The following is a 24,056-nucleotide window of genomic DNA, read 5'->3' as shown; positions in this document are numbered from 1 at the left end:
TTGTAAACATTTGAGTGTGGTTTTTAATTTGAAACATAAAAACTTGTTTAGTCATAGTAAGTAAATTCATTACAAAAATCTTTTAAAATAAAACTCAGTCTTTAAAAACCATCATGAACAGTGGTGTGTGGTGGCGCACGCCTTTAATCCCAGCACTTAGGAGGTAGAGGAGGCAGGTGGAACTCTGAATTTGAGGCTACCCTGGTCTACAGAGTGAGTTCCAGCACAGCTAGGCTATACAGAGAAACATTGTCTTGAAAACAAAAACAAAACCCCTAACCCCCACAAAACCCAACCAACCAAACAGAAAACGATCATTATCATCCTATTATTGATTTGCTGTATGTATCAGAGGCTGGCCTTGTATTTGCAACCTGCTTCCTACCTGAGTGCTGAAATTACAGACCTGCCACCACTCCTGCAAATTCAATGTCATCTAACAAGTACTTTGTGATGTACATGTAATAAATACCATTTCTCAAATTTCTACATATCTAAAGAGCAGAACTCCTGCCTTCTGTTTCATAAACACAAAAGCTCTAATTACAAGTCATTTAGAATGAAAAGGATCATCACTAAGCCATGTGTGATGGCATGGTCCTACAATCCAGCTGTGACAGAGGTCGGAAGTGCTATAAATTTGGGTCCAGTCAGGTCTATTAATATCAACTTCCAGAGCCAGTACTGCATAGCAAGATCACGTATTTTAAAAAGGGGGCAGGGCTGGTAATTCTGCTTGGTAGTGTTTGCATAACATGCATGAAAACTCTGGGGTTCATCTACAGTACTTCATGAATGGGGCATGACTGGGCATATCCGTCTTGAAGGCCAACCTTGGCTACATAGTGAGTTTGAACCCAGCCTGGGCTACAGGAAACCATATCTCAAACAACAACCAAACCAAACCAAAACACAACAACAAATTTAAAGAGGCACATACACTGTACCAAACAGAATCTGACAAGATGTTTCTCACAATAGGCGCCTCTGGGCAAGTGTAGGTAGGACAGTCCAGTGTTATAATGGGGACACACACACACACACACACACACACACACACACACACACACACGCACGCACCAAATGATGGTGTAACACAGTTTTTGAATTTTTCCTTTGGGGTTTAACTTTGTACTGCTTTTAGGTAAGTTCAAACTCTTGCCCTTGTCATCTGTAACTGTGTTGGGCTCCATCCACAGCTATTCTAGAGTGCATGTAGCCTGTGAACTAAAGGACGGACACACTTGCTTAGACAGAATGAAAGGTATTCCATTAGAGTCTATGTTATAGACAACTAACTGCCGTCCATATCATACAGACCAAACAATGGTACCCAGTAGGATAAACACTGTATAGAAGACTGTGCATGTAAAATATGTATTATTTCAAAATGATTTCCAGTCCCCATCCCCTCTCCCAGCGCTGGAGATCTAACTCAGGCCTTCTGGATTACATCACTGAACTACATGCCTACACAACAAGGTTTTTAAAATAATATTTATATATTTTAGGTGTATGAGGCTTTTGCCTGTATGTAAGTGTAACAGGGCCCAAGGAAGCCAAAAGAAGGTGATGGACTGTGTAAAGCTGGAGTAGGAGACAACCTCAGTAGGCATGTGGGGTGAACATGGGCTTTCATAAAGTGTAGTGAGTGTTTACCCTGAGCTAGCCCTTCAGTCTCTCAGAAAGTTTTTAAAATACATTTTAGTTCCTGATTTTCTAGGTAAATTAAAAGGTACTGTTGAAATAATACTTACGTACTTTTCTTAATTTTTCTTCCCACAAACGTCTGTCTTTTAATTTACAAATAAGGTGGAGGGAAGATAGTGGAAAACAGACCGAAGACCTACACTATGCTGGGGTTATGTGGACCGATCCGAGGTCCTGTGTCTGGGCTGGAGCTATATACTGCCTGTAGGGTCTGGCAGATTTGTTTGTTTACTTTTAAGTGTGTTTGTGTGTGCATGTGTGTGTATGTGTGTGTGCACGTGCGCCCATGTACCTGTACATACATGGATGACATCCAATCCTTCTGGAGTCCTAGCTACAGTAAGTGGGCAGTAGGAATCAAACCCCTGTCCCCTACAAGATCTGTATGGTATTCTTAAATACTGAACCATCTTTAGGGTTGGAAGATTCTGCCAGCTTGGGATATAGAGGAAAAGTCTTCCTCAAATAAAAGTAAAAAATAAATAAACTGGAGGCAGGGTGGCTGGTGAGATTGCTCAGTGGTTAAGAGCACTGGATACTCCTGCGGATGATGTATGCAGCTTTGATTCCTAGCACCTACCTGGTAGCTTACAACTATCTGTAACTCAGGTTTCAGGGGAATCCAATGTGGGCGCAGGCGTCAGACACGTACATAGTGCACTGACATACATGCAGGCAAAACATTCATATATGTAAAGTAAGATTTTTGGTTTTTGAGACAGGGTTTCTCTGTGTGGCCTTAGCTGTACTGGAATTTGCTCTGTAGACCAGGCTGGCCTTGAACTCCTAAGTGGTAGGATCAAACCCATAAGCCCTGACTGCCCAGCCTAAAATCTTAAAAAAACAAACAAATTATAAAATATGATGCAGAGGCAAATCTCTGAGAGTTTAAGGCCAGCGAGTTCTAGGACAACCAGCACTACACAGAGAAACCCTGTCTTAAAAAAAACAGAAAAGCCGGGCGTGGTGGCACATGCCTTTAATCCCAGTACTCCGGAGGCAGAGGCAGGCAGATTTCTGAGTTCAAGGCCAGCCTGGTCTACAAAATGAGTTCCAGGACAGCCAGGGCTGCACAGAGAAACCCCGTCTCGAAAAACCACAAAAAAAAAAAAAAGGTGGAGAGAGAAATAGGGAATAGAATACTCAGATAGGTATGTACTCATTGTACATGTAAAAATATGTATACTAGTTTATGTATGTCACATAATATACAGATATAATGTTTAGGCAGAGAATAAGTATAAAGCTAGGTATGGCCTCAAATACCTTTATTCCTCTAGCACTAGGGAGGCAGAGAGATTTTTGTGGGTTTGAGGCCAGCCTGGTTTGCACTGTGAATTCTAGCACAGCCAGAGCTACAGAAGACCCTGTCTCAGACACCACAGAGATCCAGGACCCACAGGACCCAAGCTGATTCCTAGAACCCACATGATGTCCCACAGTCATCCAGGATGCCAGTTCCAGGGGACCCGACACACTCTTCTGCCCTCCAGCACCAGGCATGGATGGGTGCACAGGCACTCATTTGAGCAAAACACTTGTACACATAAAATAAATAGATCTACAAGAAAACCAGTTGGGCGGGTGGTGGCACAGGCCTTTAATCCCAGTACCTGGGAGGCAGAGGCAGGTGGATTTCTGAGTTTGAGGTCAGCCTGGTCTACAAAGTGAGTTCCAGACAGCCAGGGCTAAATAGAGAAACCCTGTCTGGAAAAACAAAACAAAACAGAACAGAAAACCAAACCCAAAACCACCACCACCAAAAACAAAAACAAAAAACAAAAACAAACAAAAAAACCAACCAAAGTACATACACACATAGCTATCTCCCTATGTATCTTTAGCACAAAATAGCCTTCAAATATTAGCTGATCTTTCCTCTTTAAAAACGTTTTATGTGTATGCTATCCACTCATATAATATGCGAGTGTGACTGTGAGTGTGACCCACAGGGGTAGGTCAGAGGGCCACCGCCTATCTCAACAACCCCATTGTGGCATTCTGCTGTTTGTTTCCTGCTTGGATCTATGTGGTGTGTGAGCAAGTGAGCTCAGAGGCCAAAGGACAGTATCAGGCATTCTGCTCTCACTCTTCACCTCACTCCTGCAGACAGGATCTTTCTTTTCCTTCCTTCTATGTATGGGTCTTTTGTCTGCACCAAGAGCACCACATGCATGCTGTGCCTCTGGAGGCCAGAAGAGGGCATCAGATCCCCTGGAACTGGAGTTAGGGCTGAGAGCTGTTATGTGAGCACACAAAACTGAACCTGGGGCCCCTACAGAAACAGCTGAACTGCTGAGCCACCTCTGTAAGGTCCTAAAATGGGGTCTTTACTGAACCTGAAACTAGCGTAGCAGACAGTAAGCTTCAGCGGCTGCCTTGTCTCTGTCCACCACAGTGCTGTGGTCACAGGCATGAGCAATGACTCTGTGGCCACATGCTTATCTAGGAATCACTCTTTTTCTTTTCTTTTTTTAAAGATTTATATATTTATTATATGTAAATACACTGTAGTTGTCTTCAGACACTCCAGAAGGAGTCAGATCTTATTATGGATGGTTGTGAGCCACCATGTGGTTGCTGAGACTTGAACTCAGGACCTTCGGAAGAACAGTCAGAGCTCTCAACTGCTGAGCCATCTCTCCAGCCCTAGGAATCACTCTTACCGAAACACCTATACAGCTCCCAAGTGCTGGTATTTTAAATCACTGCTAGTCTTACATTACCAAAGAGCAAAAAGGAGACAAGTAAGTTAGAGGGCTTTACTGATACTCAAATTATTATTTAAGTGTCGTTCTCGGGGCTGGTGAGATGGCACAGTGGTTAAGATGCTTAGTAACAAGCCAGACATGGGAGAGAGAGATAGTTGAGGGTTTAGAGACAGTCACAGTGACACTGGTTTTCTTGGTCACTGCTAAACTGCAATGGGTATGCCTTGTGGATGGATGTGTAAACAATACAAATAATAATTGAAGAAGAATAATTCTTCCCAAGGGCTAGTAATTCTATTTTAGAACTCTAAAGTCTAAAGTTGGAGATGTATAAACCAGATACACAAGAGCTAAGAGAAGACTGGAAAGGACCCAGGCAGCAGCCTCTCAAACATCAGGAGAGGCATTTACTTCTCTCTGCTTTTGTTGCAACAGAATCACCATCACGTGACACTTACCTTCTTGTGAGTTTGGAAGTTAATTTACTAAAAAGATTAGTGGAACCTCGGCTTCGAGTCTGGGACAGCGGTGTGGCTTCATGGGACAAGCTGGGTGAGGCAGGTGGGCCATTATATGTTGCGGTTCGCCGCTCCCGAGGTTGGCCGTGGAAAGTGCTACGGCTGGCTGTGCCCCTTGGGAAGCGGATGCGATCTGGGGTGGTCGCACTGCTAATACTGTGGGTAGAAGCAACTGGAGTTCTCTCATCTGGAATAGCGCTAGGACAGCAGAAAAAGAGATATCTTTGTTCCCAACATGACACAGGAAGACTTACAAGCACAATATATCTTTCACAAAGTGAAGTACATCAGCCATTGTGAGTCCATATCCAAAGGGTATTTTACAGGACTTAGAAGCAAAGCTCGGTGGGAAAGGATATAAAAGGAACAGGACAAGAGACAAAGCTCAAAGAATTTAGGGGTACAGTGTATGTACATTTTCAAGATCAAGATTAATATTTGGTGGAGCATAGCTAACGAAGCTTCCCCCAACTACTTCCCTTCAAACTGCTTCCACACAGAGAAGTGTGACGAAAGGAAAGAGAGACTTGCATGTGAAAAGGACAGCCAACCAAAAACTTCTGGAAGCACACAGATGGTATAAATATAAAATCTCACATGCTGAAAGCAGGTTGGGGAGGGGTTTCTTATGCCCTCTGCAGTATGCCAAGGCATGAAAACAAGCACCCACACCCACACACAGACACCACGGACACAACGGAACAGGATGTGCTTAACTAAAACTGCATGGAGGAAGAAGACCTTGCAAACAACTGGAACAAAATCTGGGACCATAAAATCCACAGCACAAAACTAAGAAGCAGTGGGAACACACCGGCTTCACGGGAGTGTGCATTTTCTTACATAGCCTTGAAGGTATCGCCTTCACTGTCTATCGGAGGTAACACCATCTTGGGGTGCCCAGAGGCTGACATGGACATCGACCTCTGATGTCTCAGCCGACAGGTAGATGTGGCACAGAGTGAGGCAGGGCTAGCTGCGTAAGCGAACACTTCTGTCAGGCTGGGAGAGGGTTTGGGGGGTTCAGGCAGAGGCAGAAACAACAGTGTGATGGAATAGTGACCAAAGAACAGCCTGCTGTCTAGCACACCCCTTCTCCCGAGATCCTTCCACACCTCCTGAGATTGAAGAGCAGTCTGCTGTCTAACACACATCCTCTCTCAAGATCCTTGCACACCTCCTGAGATTAAAAATCTCTTTAACTTGTTTGGGGATTCTGGGACAATTGCTGACTGAACTAACTGGTTTTGTAAATAGCAGCTTAAAAATCTCATTTTCTTAAAGAAAATAACACTTTTACACGTTTGACTACTTCTATATGTGTTTTCCAAACTCTGCCTAAAATAACACATCCTAAAGAAGATGTCTCTATATAAATGCACTGGTAAAAACTTGGTGCTAGCACATGGTACCTCTCCCCTGCATCCCTTCAAGTCATGGACATACTAGTTGTAATCAGAGCATCCTACGTCAGTCCCTCACAGTTTAGAACCTTCCCATTCAGAAGACATCTACTCCTCAGAAAGAGCACTGAGGCCTCCTAACGGGTACAGAGGCCCTTCTTCCCAAGATGGAAAAGCTCAGCATAGGACCACTTATGCACAGAGTATCCGAGTGACTGAACGCCTTCAGTATTACCTTTACAACAGCTCAGACACACCCACATAGAGTCAGCCCCTAGGAATTGGTTCTCTTCTCACCTCCACTCACTAAGTCTGTAAGGCAATGACAAATGCCTGTCCCTGCAAAGCTATCTGTGTCATTTGACTGCTCTGCCCAGCTGCTGACCATTCTTATTTAATTGGAAAGTAGCATCAACATGTGCACAGAACACATCAAGGAAAGAGAAAGCAGGAGAGGGTTGGCTTCTCCTCTGGAGAAGGTAAGTGGTCTTAAAGACTCAGGAGAAAGGACAGGCTTGGGGAGAGAAACTGCAGATACTCTGCAGTGCTGACTAGATCCTGCTCCAACGACAAGACCTATCTAAAGAAAAGTATAATTCATATTTTAATTAGGAGCTATTTGGTTAGACTGTGTGTGGTGTGTGTGTGTCAGTGCCTGGAGCTGCCTGGAGCTGGAGTTGTACTTCTACTCCAATAAATGCTCTTAACTGCTGAGCCATCTCTCCTGCCTGCCACCCTCCACTCAATTTTTTGTTTTGTTTTTGAAACACAGTGTAACTGAGCACCTCTGGGCATACTGGAACTCAGGTTGGCCTTGAACTCACAGAGGTACACCCCCTTCTGCCTCCAAAGTGCTGGATTCCAGGTGAATGCTCCACCATACTCAGCAACAGATCTGTTTCTAACATCTATAGACCAAGTCCAAAAGAAAAAGCTAAAGGACCAGCCAGTGTTAGACTTCTCTAGCCTTAGGTTCAAAGCCCAGCAGTGGAAAAAATAAACAGACAATTAATTAAATACCACTGCTGCACAAGGCAAGAGGATAAATCTCATTATTTGGTGAGCCTTTACAATACTTCAAGCTCAGAGTATAGAGAGAAGGTACTTAGAACTTGTTAAGACAGGCAACACACACGCTTTCGTCAGAGATCAATCCTGTGTTGGAATAACCTCACAGTCCAACATAGTTAAGACATAATGGAATGGACTGGTTTCACAAGTCAATGGACACCCCCACCCACCCCCCAAACACACACAGTTCATGTGCATTCATTTCATTTCTTTCTTTCTTTTGGCTTTTTGAGACTGGGTCTGTCTGTGTAGCCCTGTCTGGCCTGGAACTCATAGAGATGATCGTCCTTCTTCCTCCTGAGTGCTGGGATTAAAGTCATGCACCAACACTGCCTGGCTTGTGTACTTTAAATGAATAAAGGAATTAAGACTGCAGGTGAGAGGGAGATGCAGTCATGATCTAGGAGAGAGGGGCAAGGCTCATTTTGCTCACCTCAAGACTCAGCAACCATTTCAAGGGAAACTGCACTGTCTCACTTGAGCCTTTGGGTTTGCACCTGCTAAGCCCGTGCTCTACGACTGAGTATTTTGTGACGGTCTCACTCAGTGGTCGGAGCTAGGTTTGAACCAGGAAGCACTTCTTCCTCAACATCCTTGTAGCTAGGATCAGAGGCCCTTGACACCATGCCTAGCTTCTTTCTTTCTTTTTTTTTTAAAGAATTATTTATACATGTATGACTACACTGTCACTGTCTGAAGACACACCAAAGAGAGCATCAGATCCCATTACAGATGGCTGTGAACCACCATGTGGTTGCTCTGAATTGAACTCAGCACCTCTAGAAGAGCAGTCAGTGCTCTTAACCACTGAGCCATCTCTCCAGCCCAATACCTAGTTTTGAAAGCTTTCCACTTTATTTCTAAGAAAAAAGTGTAGCAGAATTTTAGCAGAGTTATTATGTCTCGTATGAATTCTGGAGTGATGGCACCTAGGCACTGAAGTAGCATTTTGTAAACAGTGATTGCTATGTGAGGTTTATGAAGTTGCTTTTCCTGAAGGAGTCACAGAGCCTTTGCATAACTTAAATTCAGGGACATAGGCGTCAAAACAGAAGTCTCCTAGGGCGGAGAACTGCTTAGGTAACGGTCCTTCTGGTAACGGGTCAGATTAGAGGTTTTGGTACACAGAAAGCAACTTCTTCTTCTTCTTCTTCTTCTTCTTCTTCTTTTTTTTTTTTAAAGATTTACACTGTAACTGTCCCAAGAACAGGCGAAGAGGGTGTCAGATCTCACCACGGATGGTTGTGAGCCACCATGTGGTTGCTAGGATTTGAACTCAGGACCTTCAGAAGAGCAGTCAGTGCTCTTAACTGCTGAGCCATCTCTCCAGCCCAGAAAGTAACTTCTTAAAATTGCCTTCTATGTAACAATAAAGAGGCCTCTGAAAAGCTGTTCGGGCTCAGTCCCTCAGAGTCTCTCCTGCATAATCCAACACACACACTGGTGGCCAATGTGCTGGTCAGAGAACAGAGGGGTCCAGACACTCCAGAACTGGGAGTGATATAGACTCAGGGCAATTGAGACCCCAGGAATTGGCAGGGACATGAAAATTCCTCATTTAGGGGTGGGGATTGTACAGTTGCTATAGAGTCATATAAAAAAAAAGCTCCAAAAAGAAAGAATTTTTTAAAAAATAATTCCTTTGTTTTGTTTTTTCTTTTTTTTCTTTCTTTCTTTCTTTTTTTTTTTTTTTAAGATTTTATTTATTTTTATTATACACTGTACACTGTAGCTGTCTTCAGACACTCCAGAAGAGAGAGTCAGATCTTGTTACGGATGGTTNTGAGCCACCATGTGGTTGCTGGGATTTGAACTCCGGACCTTCGGAAGAGCAGTCGGGTGCTCTTACCCACTGAGCCATCTCACCAGCCCGAAAGAATTTTTTTTAAAAAAAGTATTTTCCTGATAGGAGGAGAAATGTTTATTCAAGCCCTATAAATAGAAAGGCTTCAGAAGCAAGAAACTAAAGAGAGAAAAAGTCTCTCCCTGGTAGACATAGAGGAAGAAGGCTCTTCCCAGTAGAGAATGGTGGTGGTGGTGGTGGTGGCAACTGGAACTCAGTTCACTGGCTACTATCTGCTCGTAGCTCTTTCTGCCAAAGGATGCCAGTGCAGAGCAGCAATTTCTGAATTCTAGCAGGCATTAGCCTAAAATTTTCTCGTTTGTTTTCACTCATTATATGGAGGATAGTCTCACATCTTGATCGTCTAATTAACGCTTAAGTGAGTACTTAATTTTTATAGTAAATAAACAGAAAGAGCAAAATTCACAATATTGAGCTCTATCATTGGGTACACTCTTAATCTATTTATCACTACCAAAGACTTGGCTCTGCTCTTTAAGTTGCTTCCTGCAAACTCTCAGTTAAATTCTATAAATATGTAACACCTGAAACCAAACAGGTCACTAGTTTATTAAATAACAGGGCTGCTAAGTCCGTATGAGCTCATAGAAAAAAAATCTCTTACTGACAAAACAATCTCTACTGACAAAAATTCCATCCCTCTGGAATTCATGCCAGATACAATGGCTCTGTTAATATTCTGTGACAGAAAGGAAAAAAGGAAATGCAAATATAACATTTAAAGTTGATCTGCCACAGGGGGAGATCAATCCCCCAAACTCCTCAAAAAAACAAATTAAAAAACCTCACACAGTGGGGTATGGGAAAAACAAACAAACAAACAAACAAACAAACACCCACACACAGGTTCCACCTTCCAGGGTGTGTGTGGTACGGTACTGAGACTGGCTAAAGAGAACATCTTTATGAAAGAAAGCATGTACGCTCCGGTTTGTGAGATGTTTTCTTCACTGCCTTGAGACAAGATCTTTCAGTGAACCAGCAGCTTTTTGGGCTAGGCTGACTGGCTGGCTGGCTCCTGGGATCTACCCATCTACACCCTATAATAATGGAGTGACAGGCATGCACAGCCAAGCCTGGCTAACACAGTGCTGGGATTCAAACTCCTGTCCCTCGTGTTTACAGAGCAAATGCCCATACTTAGTGAGTCATGTCCCTAGGCTGAGCAAAGGTTTTCAATGAATGTGGTTGAAAGAAGCAAATAGGCGCTGGCAGGATCGGGAATCAACCCCAAGATAGAGGATAGCTGGGCCTAAACACTTGTAAAGGTCTGTCTAAAAGAAATTGAATTCAAGAAAAGCAAAGAACTTATAGTCAAAAGTATAACGATACAAATAGGGCAATATTAGAAACTTGAAGGCCTGAGGCCTGACAGGCCCTGAAGGCCTAGCTCAAGATTTTACAATAACAAGTCCAGGCATGTCCAGGAGAGCCCCTTGTTTGGACATTCCTGAGGATGGGTGGCCCCAAGGATATACATAAACATAGGAACTGTTTTGGTTTTTTTTTTTTTTTTTTGATTGACTCAGTGCCATCTGGTGGCCTGGGTCTCGCTGACGCTCCCTGAAACTGTTGATGCTACAACCTGCATGTATTATTCTACTGACTTGTAATCAAGCCAATTGTGTGAAGCTGCACCAGGTTCCCCCAAATTTCCCCCAACCCCCTACCCTCTCCCTATAAAACCCCCTAGCTTTTGGGTTTCAGGGTTGATTCCTTCGTCTCCTGCGTGAGATGAGTATCGGCCCGGGCCCTGCCATTAAACTGCCTCATGCTTTTAGAACAAGAAGGCCTCTCATGTTTTTCTGGGATTCCCTGACTTCCCTGGCATGGGTCCAACAGTCTGCACGCTTGTCCTCAACAAAGAATCTCCTTTTTACGCAGTTCAGGACCCCAGTCCGGAGAATGGTAACCCCCACACTCTAAAGCTCCAAGGAGGATTTTAGTAGTTCAACAACAACTAAGAAACTTTCCAAACCAAACCAAAGCAAGGATGGTGAACCATCAGCTTTTGAGTCCCATGGAAGGAAAGCTTTATCAGAAATTCTATATCCACAAAGAGTTGAGAATGGAAATGTCATAAAAGAAAATCTATTGACGGTTGTGTTGGGTTGAATATGCTTGGCCCAGGGTACTACTAGGAGATGTGGCCTTGTTTGAAGAGGTCTTGTTGGAACAAGCGTGTCACTGTGAGGGTGAGCTTGGAGATCCTACCTACCTGGGAGACAGGCCTCTCCTGGCTGTAGTAGCATCAAGCTGTAGAACTCTCAGCTCCTTCACTAGCATGATGGCTGCCTGGACACTGCCATGCTTTCCTGCCTTGACAATGGACTGAACTCTGAATCTGTAAGCCAGCCCCAATTAACTGTTGTCCATTTTAAGAGCGGCCTCGGTCATGGCGTCTGTTCACAGCAAGAAAACATGACAAAGACAGCAGCTGGTACCAGGACTGGGTGTCGCTGTGACAGGCCTGAGCATGCTCTTGTTTGGAGGAAGGTAGATTTTGGGACCCTGGATTTGGAAAGCAGTGAAATGACTGAAATGGGACTTAATGGGCCAACCCAGTAAGAATATTGATTCTGAGGGTGATCTGAATGGTGGACCCTGGATCAAGAGGTTTCAGAGGAGAAGAATGTTAGTATGTGGCCTAGAGATCGTTCTTGTGGTATTCTGGTGAAAAATGTGGCTGCTTTAAGCCCTGTCTGAGGAATCTGCCTGAGACTAAGTCTAAGGTGAAAAGAATCAGATTAATTGCATTGACAAAGGAATCTTCAGAAAAGCCTGGTTTACTCTCACGAAGAGTGTTTTGATCAAGCATACCAAACTTAGCAAGGAAAAAAAAAGTTTGGTTCAAGTAATAAAGGGGAACCAGGAAGTGAAATGGAACTGAATCCTGTGATCAAGATGAACAATTAAGGGTCTGGTGATCTCAGGGCAAGACACGCCCTCGCACCTCCGCAGCTAAGCTAATTGTTTGTGTTCGCAGTTGAACAAGAAACAGTTATGTCAAATTACCTGGACTTTTCACTTGGACTTTTTTTTTTTTTTTTTAAGATTTTTTTATTTTATACACTGTAGCTGACTTCAGACACACCAGAAGAGGGTATCAGAACTCATTATGGGTGGTTGTGAGCCACCATGTGGTTGCTGGGATTTGAACTCAGGACCTTCAGAAGAGCAGTCAGTGCTCTTACCCGCTGAGCCATCTCACCAGCCCTCACTTGGACTTTTAATCTGGAATGAACTATAATCCAGAAATGGAGAGTACACTTGTGATCCAGATCTTGACACTGGAAGGTACAGGCTTTTGATCTGTAACTTAAGGAATAGTGGCCATGAAAAACATAGGCCCAGACATGGTGATACACACCTTTAATCCCAGGAGACAAAGGCAGGTAGATCTCTGAGTTCAAGGACAGCCTGGGACATACCAAGTTCTAGGTGAAGAAAAGCTTGAGTCCAGGAGTGCTACCATACACCTTTGACTGAAGCATTCATGGGATGGGAGCAAAGATCTCTGAGTTCAAGGTCAATCTATAGAGCATCCAGGACAGCCAAGCTTTGGCACTGAGGGAGTTGGAAAACAGAAAGCTGCTGATAATGTAATACAACAAGAGGACCACGCTCCAGCTTCAGCAAGCAGCAGAACTTGGTACCTTCAGCCATGTAGCTCTGGCTTTAGAGTGAAGAACAGGAGGTACTAATGGGACAATTGATGCTGGTTAAGAAATTAGTGGTGGGAGTGTCCCGCGGGGCCCCGAAGCGTTTACTTTGAAAAAATTAGAGTGTTCAAAGCAGGCCCAAGCCGCCTGGATACCGCAGCTGGGAATAATGGAATAGGACCGCGGTTCTATTTTGTTGGTTTTCGGAACTGAGGCCATGATTAAGAGGGACGGCCGGGGGCATTCGTATTGCGCCGCTAGAGGTGAAATTCTTGGACCGGCGCGAAAGCATTTGCCAAGAATGTTTTCATTAATCAAGAACGAAAGTCGGAGGTTCGAAGANGATCAGATACCGTCGTAGTTCCGACCATAAACGATGCCGACTGGCGATGCGGCGGCGTTATTCCCATGAATAAAGGTGATGAAGGTGGAGCCTCAAGTGCAGGTGATGGCCCAGGATTGAAGGGGTTGTGAAAGGATTTGACCCTTGTCATCAAGAAGAGAGCCTATGAGAGGCTATTGGTGAAGCTTAGTTGCAGTGGAAGACTCCAGCACATTGGAGATAACAGTACCTCAGGATGATCACCAAGAACAGCAGCAGCAGTGGAGTGGATCAACCTAAGGTTAAGAGTGCTACAAAGGGCAGAGCTGGAAAAGTGACACCAGTTGTTTGTAGGAGCCCAGAAGATTGTGTGTGGAATCCAGAAACTGGGACAAGAAGCTGTGATGTTGAAGACTCTTAAGATGTTTGAGATGTCAGAGCTGTGGGATACCTGCTGAGGAAAACTGCTAACAGGGAGTGGAACCAGCCAAAGAGAAAGAATTGTGCTGCAGTCAACAAAGCAAAAAAGTTGGACATCAGACATGGAGATGCAGAGTGTGGAGTTTGCCCAGCTGGCTTTTGGTCTTGTTTTTATCCAGGATTTCCTCACTATGCCATTTTGGAATTGTAATGTATATCCTGTGATGCAGGAGGTATGTGATCTGCTTTTTTATTTTGATTTTATAGGGGATTACAGTTAAGTGATTCCATGAATCTCAGAAGAGACTTTGGACTTTTAAAGATTGGTGAGACTGTTACAGACTATGGAGACTTTTGAAGTTGAACTAAATGTATTTTGCATTACATAATGGCTAGGTATGGGTCCCACAGACACATGTGTTTGAACAAGCCTATAGGGGCCAGGGAGTGGAATGTGGTGGTTTGAATATGCTTGGTCTAGGGAGTGGTATAATTAGGATGTGTGGCCTTTTAGACTGTCTTCTTAGTTGTGACAGTTCTCTCCTGGCTACAGTTGGGTCAAGATGTAGATTAGAACTCGCTGCTCATTCTGGATGGCTGCTATGCTTTCTTCCTTAATGATAAGGGACTGAGCCTCTGAACCTGTAAGCCAACCCCAATTAAATGTTATCCTTTTCAAGATTTGCCTTGGTTATGGTTTCTCTTCACAGCAATGGATCATGGTGACCAGCCTAGCATCACATTATTTTCCAAGGAAGGCATCAAAGGGGTTTCAGGGGCAAAACTTGGTTTTGTGAGAGTAAAAGTTTGCCCATTTTTGGTAATATTTACCTTTACTTTTTTGCTATTCTAAGGCAAGAAGTTGCTGGCTTCTGGTAAATGAACTCCTGCTCTACAGCAGCAGGTGATTAAGAAGAAAAAAGGCTTAGTTGCTAGGTGTTTTTTCTACCTGGCTCAAGGACCTCTCACTGGCCAGGAGAGAGGCTTCCAACTCTTTGTGAATCAGAGAGAAAAGAAGAGAAAGCATGAAATAAGAAAACTCATGCACAAGAAAACACCCACTCACTCTGATGATGCTGAGAGTCGCACCCACTCACACACTGGGTGAAGGAGAAGGGCTAAATCACTTCTCTTTTGTTGTTCTTAGTACTTGTGCTTTCTCAGGAAAACTGATCACGTGGTTTCCCAAGCCTTTTACATTCAAAAAGTTCATAGCAAGTTCATGACAACAGTTCATGTCATAAGATAAGACTTAAGGAATAACAGCAGAATTGTTTACACGCCTTCCCATTAAGACTAGTAGCTGACTGAACATCCATTATCTTCTAGACCCATAAGTTCATTATAAGTTTAAAGCAATTTTTATGTCATAATTCAGCAGTTTTGTCAAAAGATAAATCATCTGCCTCGTGTCTTATTAGTTTTGAATAAATTAGTCAATGTTTTATTTTTTGCCCTTGTATCTATAATAAATTGTGCATTTCAAGTTTATGACCTTTAGTTACCAGATGAGTGGCCTTATTCTTAACCTAGAAGCTTTTCGTTGATTGTAAATGTGTTTTCTTTCTTTTTCTTAAAGGAAGATTTATCTATTTATTTTATGTATGTGAGTACACTGTAGCTGTATAGAGGGTTGTGAGCCTTTATGTGATTGTTGGGAATTGAAATTTTAAGACCCCTACTCGCTCCGTTCGCTCCAGTTGGCCCAGCTTGCCCAGTCCCTGCTTGCTCTGGCCATACACTGTAGCTGTCTTCAGACACACCAGAAGAGGGTGTCAGATCTCATTACAGGTGGTTGTGAGTCACTGTGTGGTTGCTGGGATTTGAACTCAGGACCTTTGGAAGAGCAGTCAGTGATCTTAGCTGCTGAGACATCTCACCAGTCCCATCGGTTACACTTTCAATCTGCCATCTAGATCTTAGGCACCTTGCTGTATGGATGGTTGCTGTACATCTTTCCTATACTAGGCCTGGCCATCAATGTGTTTTCAAGTCTGCTTTCTTATGCTAGTGCAATTAGTCCATGACACATGAAAGTTTATAGAGCTCTAATTGCTGCTTTTAGAGGGCTCAGAATTACTTGTATACATTTAGCAAATTTATAAACTCATCAGTAAGAATCATGAAATCATTAATTTGTTTACGTGACTTTACAGCATGAGAGCTCATCTGAATGTTGGTCTGTAGAAAATTTGTCCAATAGAGTGGGCTGATGCCCAGGATGAATTAGACCATGTAACAGTGACAGGAAAGCTGCCACAATAACAAGAAGCAATCTTGGGATAGGACCTTTTGGGGCTTTGCCTCAGAGCTCACCATCCTAGCCGTGCAAGATGGTAGGCCATCTCCAGAAAAACTCGATTGTTTTTCCTAAGTCTCTTCTAAATGGCCTGTGACAACAGAAGCCCTAACTAAGACAATGGTTAACTTAATAGGATCTAGAGTCAGTTATGAGACAAGTCTCTAGGTACACCTGTGAGAGATTATCTAAAGTTGGTTAACTGAATTTGGAAAACAACCTTGACTGTGTGAGACACCATTGTCTGATTACACAGAAGAGAAAGACAGCTGACCACAAGCACTTGTTTCTTTGTATCCAGACTTTGGGTGTAACATGTGCAGCTGCCTCACACTCCTGCTGCCATGAACTTCTAATGTGATGAACTATACCTTGGAACTGTAAGCCCAAACAAGCCCTTCCTGCTGCATTTTTTAAAAGGCATTTTGTCCTAGCAGTAAGAAAAATACAAAATTAATGTGGCTCTTTCTTAGGCAGTCAGGTCACTAGTACATATATTGTCTAACTAATAGGATCAAACAGAACCTCCAATTCAATAAAAGGAATCAATGTCACAAGACAGGTATGGCAACACACACCTGTAATCCCAGTCCTCCAGGGTAGAGACAGGAGGATCAGGAGATTCAAGCTTTTAAGTAAAAGAAAAATGATGACTGTCAGCCTGACCTGATACTTCTCACCTTTCCTGCTATTGATGCAGTGCTGGTGACTGAACCTCAGGGTTTCATACATGCTACAGAAACATGCCTTTTCAAGACACACACATACACACACACCTGTTGATACTAAATATGACTATAGAGCGGTCAATATGCAAACCAGAGGACAACAAAAGATAACTTGTCTCTTGGAATTCTCTCATCTCCTCAGTCAGAATTTAGTTTATTCTATATAGGATAGGTATTTAACCAAATCCCACCAACTGGATTTCTTTTCCTTCCCCACCCCTCAAATCAACAGTACTCCATGGTTCCTGTAGCTACCTAATCCCATTTTCTTCCATAAATTCTGAAAAGCTGTTTGCATGACTTCATTAGTATTTCAAGTAATGCAGAAGATAGACTGACTCTGTGCCCTAGAGTCTGAGGAGACTATGCTGCCACTGGCCACCTGCACCTGGGGCCGGCTGTTGACCCTTCCCTGAGCTCTCATCCTGGGTGTGGCTCCTGACCTCAGCTCCCACCTGCTTCTCTTTCTCTCTTAGTTGTTAGTGTTAGCATCCCCTAGTCAACATGTTCAGGAAATGCTATCGGTCGTATATCGACCCTAACTTCTCCGAGTCACAACTGCTGATTATAGGGGTAGAGGCTCTGGACAAAGAGAGAAATCTGGAGTCCTAATATCTTGCTAGAAACTAGCATTTAAAGTTTACTAATCTTAAAAGAATTATTGGTAGCCATTTGAATTATAAATTGATTATAAAAGTGAGAAGTAACATACTTTTACTTCTTTTGGGAGAAAACTTTTTTGCCAATAGGTAAATTTCACACCTGTTTTCTTTGCCGTTCTGAATCACAGAATGTCTGTCTGCTGCACATCTCTCACTGCAAACATAAGTGTTCCGCCGTGTCATCCCACCAGATGCTGTGTTACTCTGTAAGAAAGAAACATTTTTACTTGGGGCTATTTGGTGGTAAGTATAATTTAGTAAGAACCATTCTCTCCCCCCTCCAAAAAAATCCCCGAAACCCCAAAAAACAAAAAAATAAACAGTATTTATGCAAATAAAAAAACTGTAAGAGGCGTGCTGTCTGTGCCTGGAGGGTGGAGATTTGTGTCTGCTTTGTTTCTGAATTATTCTCTACTAACTGAGGAGTAAACCTGAACTCAGAACTCTCAGACTGAGGTTGGAGTACTTAGCCAGCTTTCCCAAGGGACATCTTGTCTCTGCCTTTACAGTATTGAGACTATAGGCAAGCGGCCATACCCATCTGGCTTTAATGTAGGTGCTGAGGCCCTGAACTCTGGTATTCACACTTGGGTGGCAAACATTTTATTTATTAAATCATTTCAAAAGACTAACATAGTCGTTTATAAACAAACAAGCAAATAAAAAGTGTGCATGCACATATCTGTGTGTTCGTGAGGGTGCCAGAAGAGGGCACTGGACCCTCTAGAGCTAGAACTACTGGTGGATGTGAGCTTCCCAACGTAGGTATTGGGAGCTAAACTTTGGTCCCTTGCAAGAATGGAAAGCACTCTTAGCCAACAAGCCATCATTCCAGTCTCCTTTAAATAAAAACATGTATCTGGGGATTTGAACGCATTAACAGATAAGCATAGAATAAGTATGAACAAAAAAATATTAAAAGTATAAAGGATCAGGGCTAGAGAGACAGCTCAGCAGTTACGAGCACTCACTGCTGCTCTTCCAGAGGACCTGAGCTTAATTCTCAGCTCCTACATGATGGCTCACAATCCATCTGTAACTACGATTCTAATGACCTGATGCTCTTTAGGCCCCTAGAGCCACCAAAAATGGGTGTGGTACAGATTCACACGTAGGCAAAACACTCATACACATTTTTTTTAAAAAGTGCCAAGAATTTGTGAAAGGAAATGAAGAGACAATAGAGACAAGGACAGGAAATACTTGCAAACCTTATGTCTGATTAGTGTCTAGTATTCAGAATACACAAAGAACTCTCACAACACAATCCCGGAACACACTATAAATGAGCAACCCAAAGGCCATCCAAATGGCTTAGTTGGTAATGTGTTTTATTCCTAGAACATGCATAGAAAACAAGAAACAATTCCATGCAACTCTGTTGCACATGTGTGCACTGAGTTGTATGCATATGCATTTCATACACAACATAAATGTAGTAAACAAATTTTTTTAATTGGCAATCTGAAAAGACAATGCTCCAAAGAAGTTACCACGCCCAGCTCTGCCTGTACTTTTAGCAATTTTGTTGTTACGGTTTGCCTTTTATTTTGAGAGTTTTATTATGTTGAACATGTTTGCTTCAGCGAAAAAGACACATTTTAAATGCTCTTCCTGGGGAAATGATGAAAAGACTGCTGGTCATTAAGTAAATGCATTTCCAAACCATAAGCTATTACTTCAAACCTGCTATAGATGGCTACAATAAAAAATGAAGCCGGGTGTGGTGGCGCACGCCTTTAGTCCCAGCACTTGGGAGGCAGAGGCAGGCGAATTTCTGAGTTAGAGGCCAGTCTGGTCTACAGAGTGAGTTCCAGGACAGCCAGGGCTACACAGAGAAACCCTGTCTCACAAAACCAACAACAGCAACAACAACAAAAAAGGAAAATATAAGGACTTGATTGGAGGGCAAGGCACTTTATGAGAAGGGCCTGAGAGAGCTCAGATCCAAGCAGCCCAGGGGCATGGAGACAAGTGGACTCCTCAGACTTGCTGGCCAACCAATCAAGCTGAGTTCTAGGTTTAGCAAGAAACCCTGTGTCAAAAACAAGTTGGAGAGTAACTGATGGAGGCACTTGTATTAACCTCTGACCTCTACATATACACTCGTGTGCACCCAGGAACACATACATGTATGCCACACATGACAAACACAGAAGTGTGGACAAGGAGTCAGAAGGATAACTCTCATTTCCTGCTGGAAAGAATTGAACAAACAGTTGGCAGTTCCTCAAAGTTAGATCTAATTACAACATAAGCCAACAATTGCATCCCTAGTCAGGAACCCAGGAGAAATGAAAACCTAAAATCCCAGCCTTAGTGTCACAGCTGTCATTCCAGCACTTCTGAGGCTGAGGGAGGAGAACTGCTAGGAGTTCAAGGCTACCCTGGACTACACAGTGAGACCCCATTTTGGTCAATGTCTAGGACCCACAAGGTAGAAAGAAACAACTTCACACAGCTGTCTCTCCACAGGCATGAAGATGTATGACCTAATCAGTGAGCATCAGGGGCAGAGGCTTTCCCTTCTAAAGAACAAGGTGAGAAACGTCCTGTGGCAGAAGCTGGAGACCCCAAGAGAGAGCCAGAGCATCCTGAAAACAAAGGTAGAAAGCAACTGACAAACCATTCCCACTGTCAACCTGTCCCTCATCCTCGCCCACATAGGCAAGTGCATGCACAAGCACACACCACAGACACACAGAACATACAACTCTAGTCCACAGACATTTTATACAAGTATTTACATTGGCATTCCTTATGTCTAAAAGGTAGAAATAATCTAACAATGACCCAATGCATTGTAGTCTGTACATGCAATGGACCTGCACTCAAGCTTTAGAAGGAATGAAATGTTAATACTTGAATGAACCCTTAAAACATTACAGAGCTGGGCGTGGTGGCGCACACCTTTAATCCCAGCACTTGGAAGGCAGAAGCAGGCAAATTTCTGAGTTCCAGGCCAGGACAGCCAGGGTTATACAGAGAAACCCTGCCTCGAAAAAACAACAAAAACAAAAACAAACCCCCTTCCCAAACATTACACTGAATGAAAGAAAACAAACACACTTGTGTGTGTGTGTGCACACGCGCACTCAAGTGTGTAAAAGTAGGATGGTATATGCCAGGAGGAGAAAACGATGAGTTATCACAGAGCTGGGTAGGGCCTCATGCCTGTAATTGTAACACTTAGGATATTGAGGCTGAGCTGAGGTTAGCCCAGGCCACAGAGACCATGTTACAAACAAATCAAGTAAAATGAAACAAAACAAAAGGCAGGGCTGGAGAGATGGCTCAGCAGGTAAGAGCACTGAATGCTCTTAAGAAGGTCCTGAGTTCAAATATAAACAACCACATGGTGTCTCACAACCACCCGGAATGAGATCTGATGCCCTCTTCTGGTGCGTCTGAAGACAGCTACAGTGTATTATTCATGGTTTTAGAACTTTATTGTAGAAAAGCAGGAGAGAGAAGAGCAGAGAAGCAGAGGGTGGCCATGGCCTCGTGGAGAGAGGAGAGAGGAGAGAAAAGGGGTGGAAGAAGGAGGGCAAAAGATGGAGTAGGGGGAGAGGGAGAGGGAGAGGGGGAAGGGGAGGGGGAGGGGGAGGGGGGAGAGAAAACGCGTGCACAGACAAGAGCCAGTGTACAATAATAAATAAATCTTTGGGCTGGAGCAAGCAGGGACTGAGTGAGAGGAAGGAGTTCATTGGAGGGAGTGGGGCCAACTGGAGCAAGCACAGGTCCTAAAATTCCATTCCCAACAACTACATGAAGGCTCACAACCACGGCGTACTCATATACATAAAATAAATCTTTGGGAAAAAAAAGGAAATTCTTAAAAAAGGTTGTATACAGCAGCTGCACACTTTAAAATGGCTAATTACAAGACAGGTGGATTTTTTTTTTTTTAAAGATTTATTTATTTATTTATTTATTTATCATATGAAAGAACACTGTAGCTGTCTTCAGACACTCCAGAAGAGGGCGTCAGATCTTGTTACNGATGGTTNTGAGCCACCATGTGGTTGCTGGGATTTGAACTCCGGACCTTCGGAAGAGCAGTCGGGTGCTCTTACCCACTGAGCCATCTCTCCAGCCCGACAGGTAGATTTTATGTTAATTTAACTTTGTAAATAACAATGAAAAAACCCAAGGGATGAAAGCTATAATGAAAGATTTTTATCATATAACATCTTTATTTGCTTATTTTTGGTGGTGCTAAAAACTGAACCAGGAGCCTGGCAAATACCAGGAAATTGAGCTCCAGGCTAACATTTTTAAATTAAAATTTTATATTGCTGGGTAATGGTGCACGCCTTTAATCTCAGCACTTGGAAGGCAGAGGTAGGTGGACTTCTGAGTTTGAGGCCAACCTGGTCTACAGAGAGAGTGAGTTCCAGGACAGCCAGAGCTACATAGAGAAACCCTGTCTTAAAAAAAAAAAAAAGTTAAAATTATTTATTATTACTATTATTATTATTATTATTATTATTTTGTAGTATAGATGCATGCATGCTATGGTGCAGACATGGAGGTAAGAAGGTAACTTCTCTGTGTTGTCTCGCCATGTGCAGGGTGGCAGAAGCTATTCCAAGTCAGTTTATCTGCTTCCGTCAGGAGCGAGAGGGAGAAAACTCAGATCAGCAGATATGCTAGGGAATCACTTTTTACCTTCTGAGCCATCTCACCAGCCAGAATCCCGCCCCACTCTGGTTTTTCAAGACAGGGTTTCTCTGTGTAACCTCAACTATCCTCAAACCCAGAGATCTGCCTCCCTAAACCCCATGAGTACTGGGATTGAAGGTGTGTCTTTCTGCCACCACCATCACCATGTGTGGCCAGAACAGCATTCTTTTATTTCTTGAGGGTTTTTTGTTTTGTTTTGTTTTGTTTTTTTGTTTTTTGTTGACAGGGTTTCTCTGTATAGCTTTGGCTATCCTGGAACTTATTCTGTATACCAGGCTGGGCTCAAACACAGAAATCTGCCAACCTCTGCCTCCCAAGTGCTGGGATTAAAGGTGTGTGCCACCACTGCCTGGCGAGGGTTTTTTTTAAAAAGATTTATTTACATGAGTACACTGCAGCTGTCTTCAGACACACCAGAAGAGGGCATCAGATACCTTGACAGATGCTCGTGAACCACCATGTAGTGGTTGCTGGGAATTGAACTCAGGACCTCTTCAAGAGTAGTCAGTGCCCTAAATCACTGAGCCATCTCTCTCTCTCTCTTGTGTGTGTGTTTTGCTTACATGCATGTCTGTGTACCATGTGTATACAGTGCCTATGGTGATCAGAGAGGGTATTAGATTCTCCTGGAACTGGAGTTACAGGAAACTTTGAGCCACCACCATCTGTGTACTGGGAAGAATTGAACCTGTGTCTTCTGGATGAGAAACAAATATTCTTAACCTCTGAGCTAATTCTCTAGCCCCAATTTATGTTATTTTAAATTATGTGTCTATTTATGAGTATAGGTACTGGCAGATGTCACAGGTAGCTGATACACATGGAAGCAGTTACAGATGGTTGTGATTCAACTGATGTGTGCTGGCAACTACATTCTGGTCCTCGGCAAAGACTTTTAACTACTGACCCGTTTCTCCAGTCCCTTCACCTTGAACTCCTTGATATCCTGCCTATACCTTCCAAGTACTATGATTAGGGTTATCCACCACCATACCTAGTTTAAATGATGCCAAAAACTCAACTCGGGCCTCTTCTATGCCATGGGAACACTATCAACTGAACTTCATTTTCTTTTTTTCTTTTTGGTTTTTCGAGACAGGGTTTCTCTGTACAGCCTTGGCTGTCCTGGAACTCACTTTGTAGACCAGGCTGGCCTTAAACTCAGAAATCCACCTGCCTCTGCCTCCCGAGTGCTGGGATTAAAGGCGTGCGCTACCACGCCTGGCTTGAACTTCATTTTCAACACCAACCGAAACATTAAAAAAAATTTTTTTTGTGTGATTTTTGTTTGTTTTGAGACAGAGTTTCATTGTAGCCCTTGACAGCCTGGAACTGCTTATACAGATCAGGCTGGTCTCAAACTCTCAGAGAATTCACCTGCTTCTGTCTTCCCAGGGCAAGGATGAAAAGTCACTGCCATCAACCCTGGTGCCACACAACAAAATAAAATTCCTAAGAATGACATGGCAAATCAGACTCAAATAAATTTAGTGAACCTGTAGAGCAGATGGGAGACATGTGGACAAACCTGCAAGATTTACATATCTTGCTTTCAAAACGTACTACAAAACAGCAAGCATGTCCAGATGTGGTACCACATGCCTTTAATCCCAGCTTTTGGACAGCAGAGGCAGATAGATGGATCTCGAGTTTGAGGCCAGCTGGGTCTAAAGAGCGAGTAAATGAAAAAAAAAAAAAGTTTTAAGTCAATTTTCCTGTGTAGCCCTAGCAGTCCCATAACTTACTCTGTAGACCACAGGCATCTGCCTCCCGAGTGCTGGGATTGAAAGCATGTACCACCATCACTAGGGAAAAAGATTTGTTTTTATTTGTATGAATGTTTCCTGCATGAATGGCTGGTGCCTATAGAGAACTCTGGAGTTAGAGAAAGTTGTAAGTTACTGTAGTGGCTATTCCTGGTTGTCAACTTGACTATATTTGAAATGAACTACAATCCAGAATTGGAAGGCTCACCAGTGAACCTAATCTGGAGGCTGGGA

General features: G+C 43.2%; 1 protein-coding gene across 9 annotated transcripts in view; it reads right to left on the bottom strand.

Annotated features, from left to right (window-relative positions):
* Mark3 (microtubule affinity regulating kinase 3) overlaps window positions 1-24,056 on the bottom strand; it is a 91,931-nt gene that overhangs the window by 4,063 nt on the left and 63,812 nt on the right. For 5 of the 9 annotated variants that reach the window (XM_021202721.2, XM_021202722.2, XM_021202724.2 and 2 more), the window contains exons 14-15: window positions 17,471-17,574; window positions 4,880-5,137 (exon numbers count right to left, since the gene is read on the bottom strand). In XM_021202721.2, the coding sequence (XP_021058380.1) occupies window positions 4,880-5,137; window positions 17,471-17,574 (362 nt within the window). Of the gene's footprint in view, window positions 1-4,879; window positions 5,138-5,782; window positions 5,942-17,470; window positions 17,575-24,056 lie in introns of all 9 variants that reach the window. The other 4 variants (XM_029541193.1, XM_021202720.2, XM_029541195.1 and 1 more) reach the window with 1 other exon arrangement.

Source organism: Mus pahari, chromosome 7 (assembly GCF_900095145.1).
Source record: "Mus pahari chromosome 7, PAHARI_EIJ_v1.1, whole genome shotgun sequence".
Classification (NCBI taxonomy): domain Eukaryota; kingdom Metazoa; phylum Chordata; class Mammalia; order Rodentia; family Muridae; genus Mus; species Mus pahari.
This window is presented reverse-complemented; position numbering and strand designations above follow the sequence as displayed.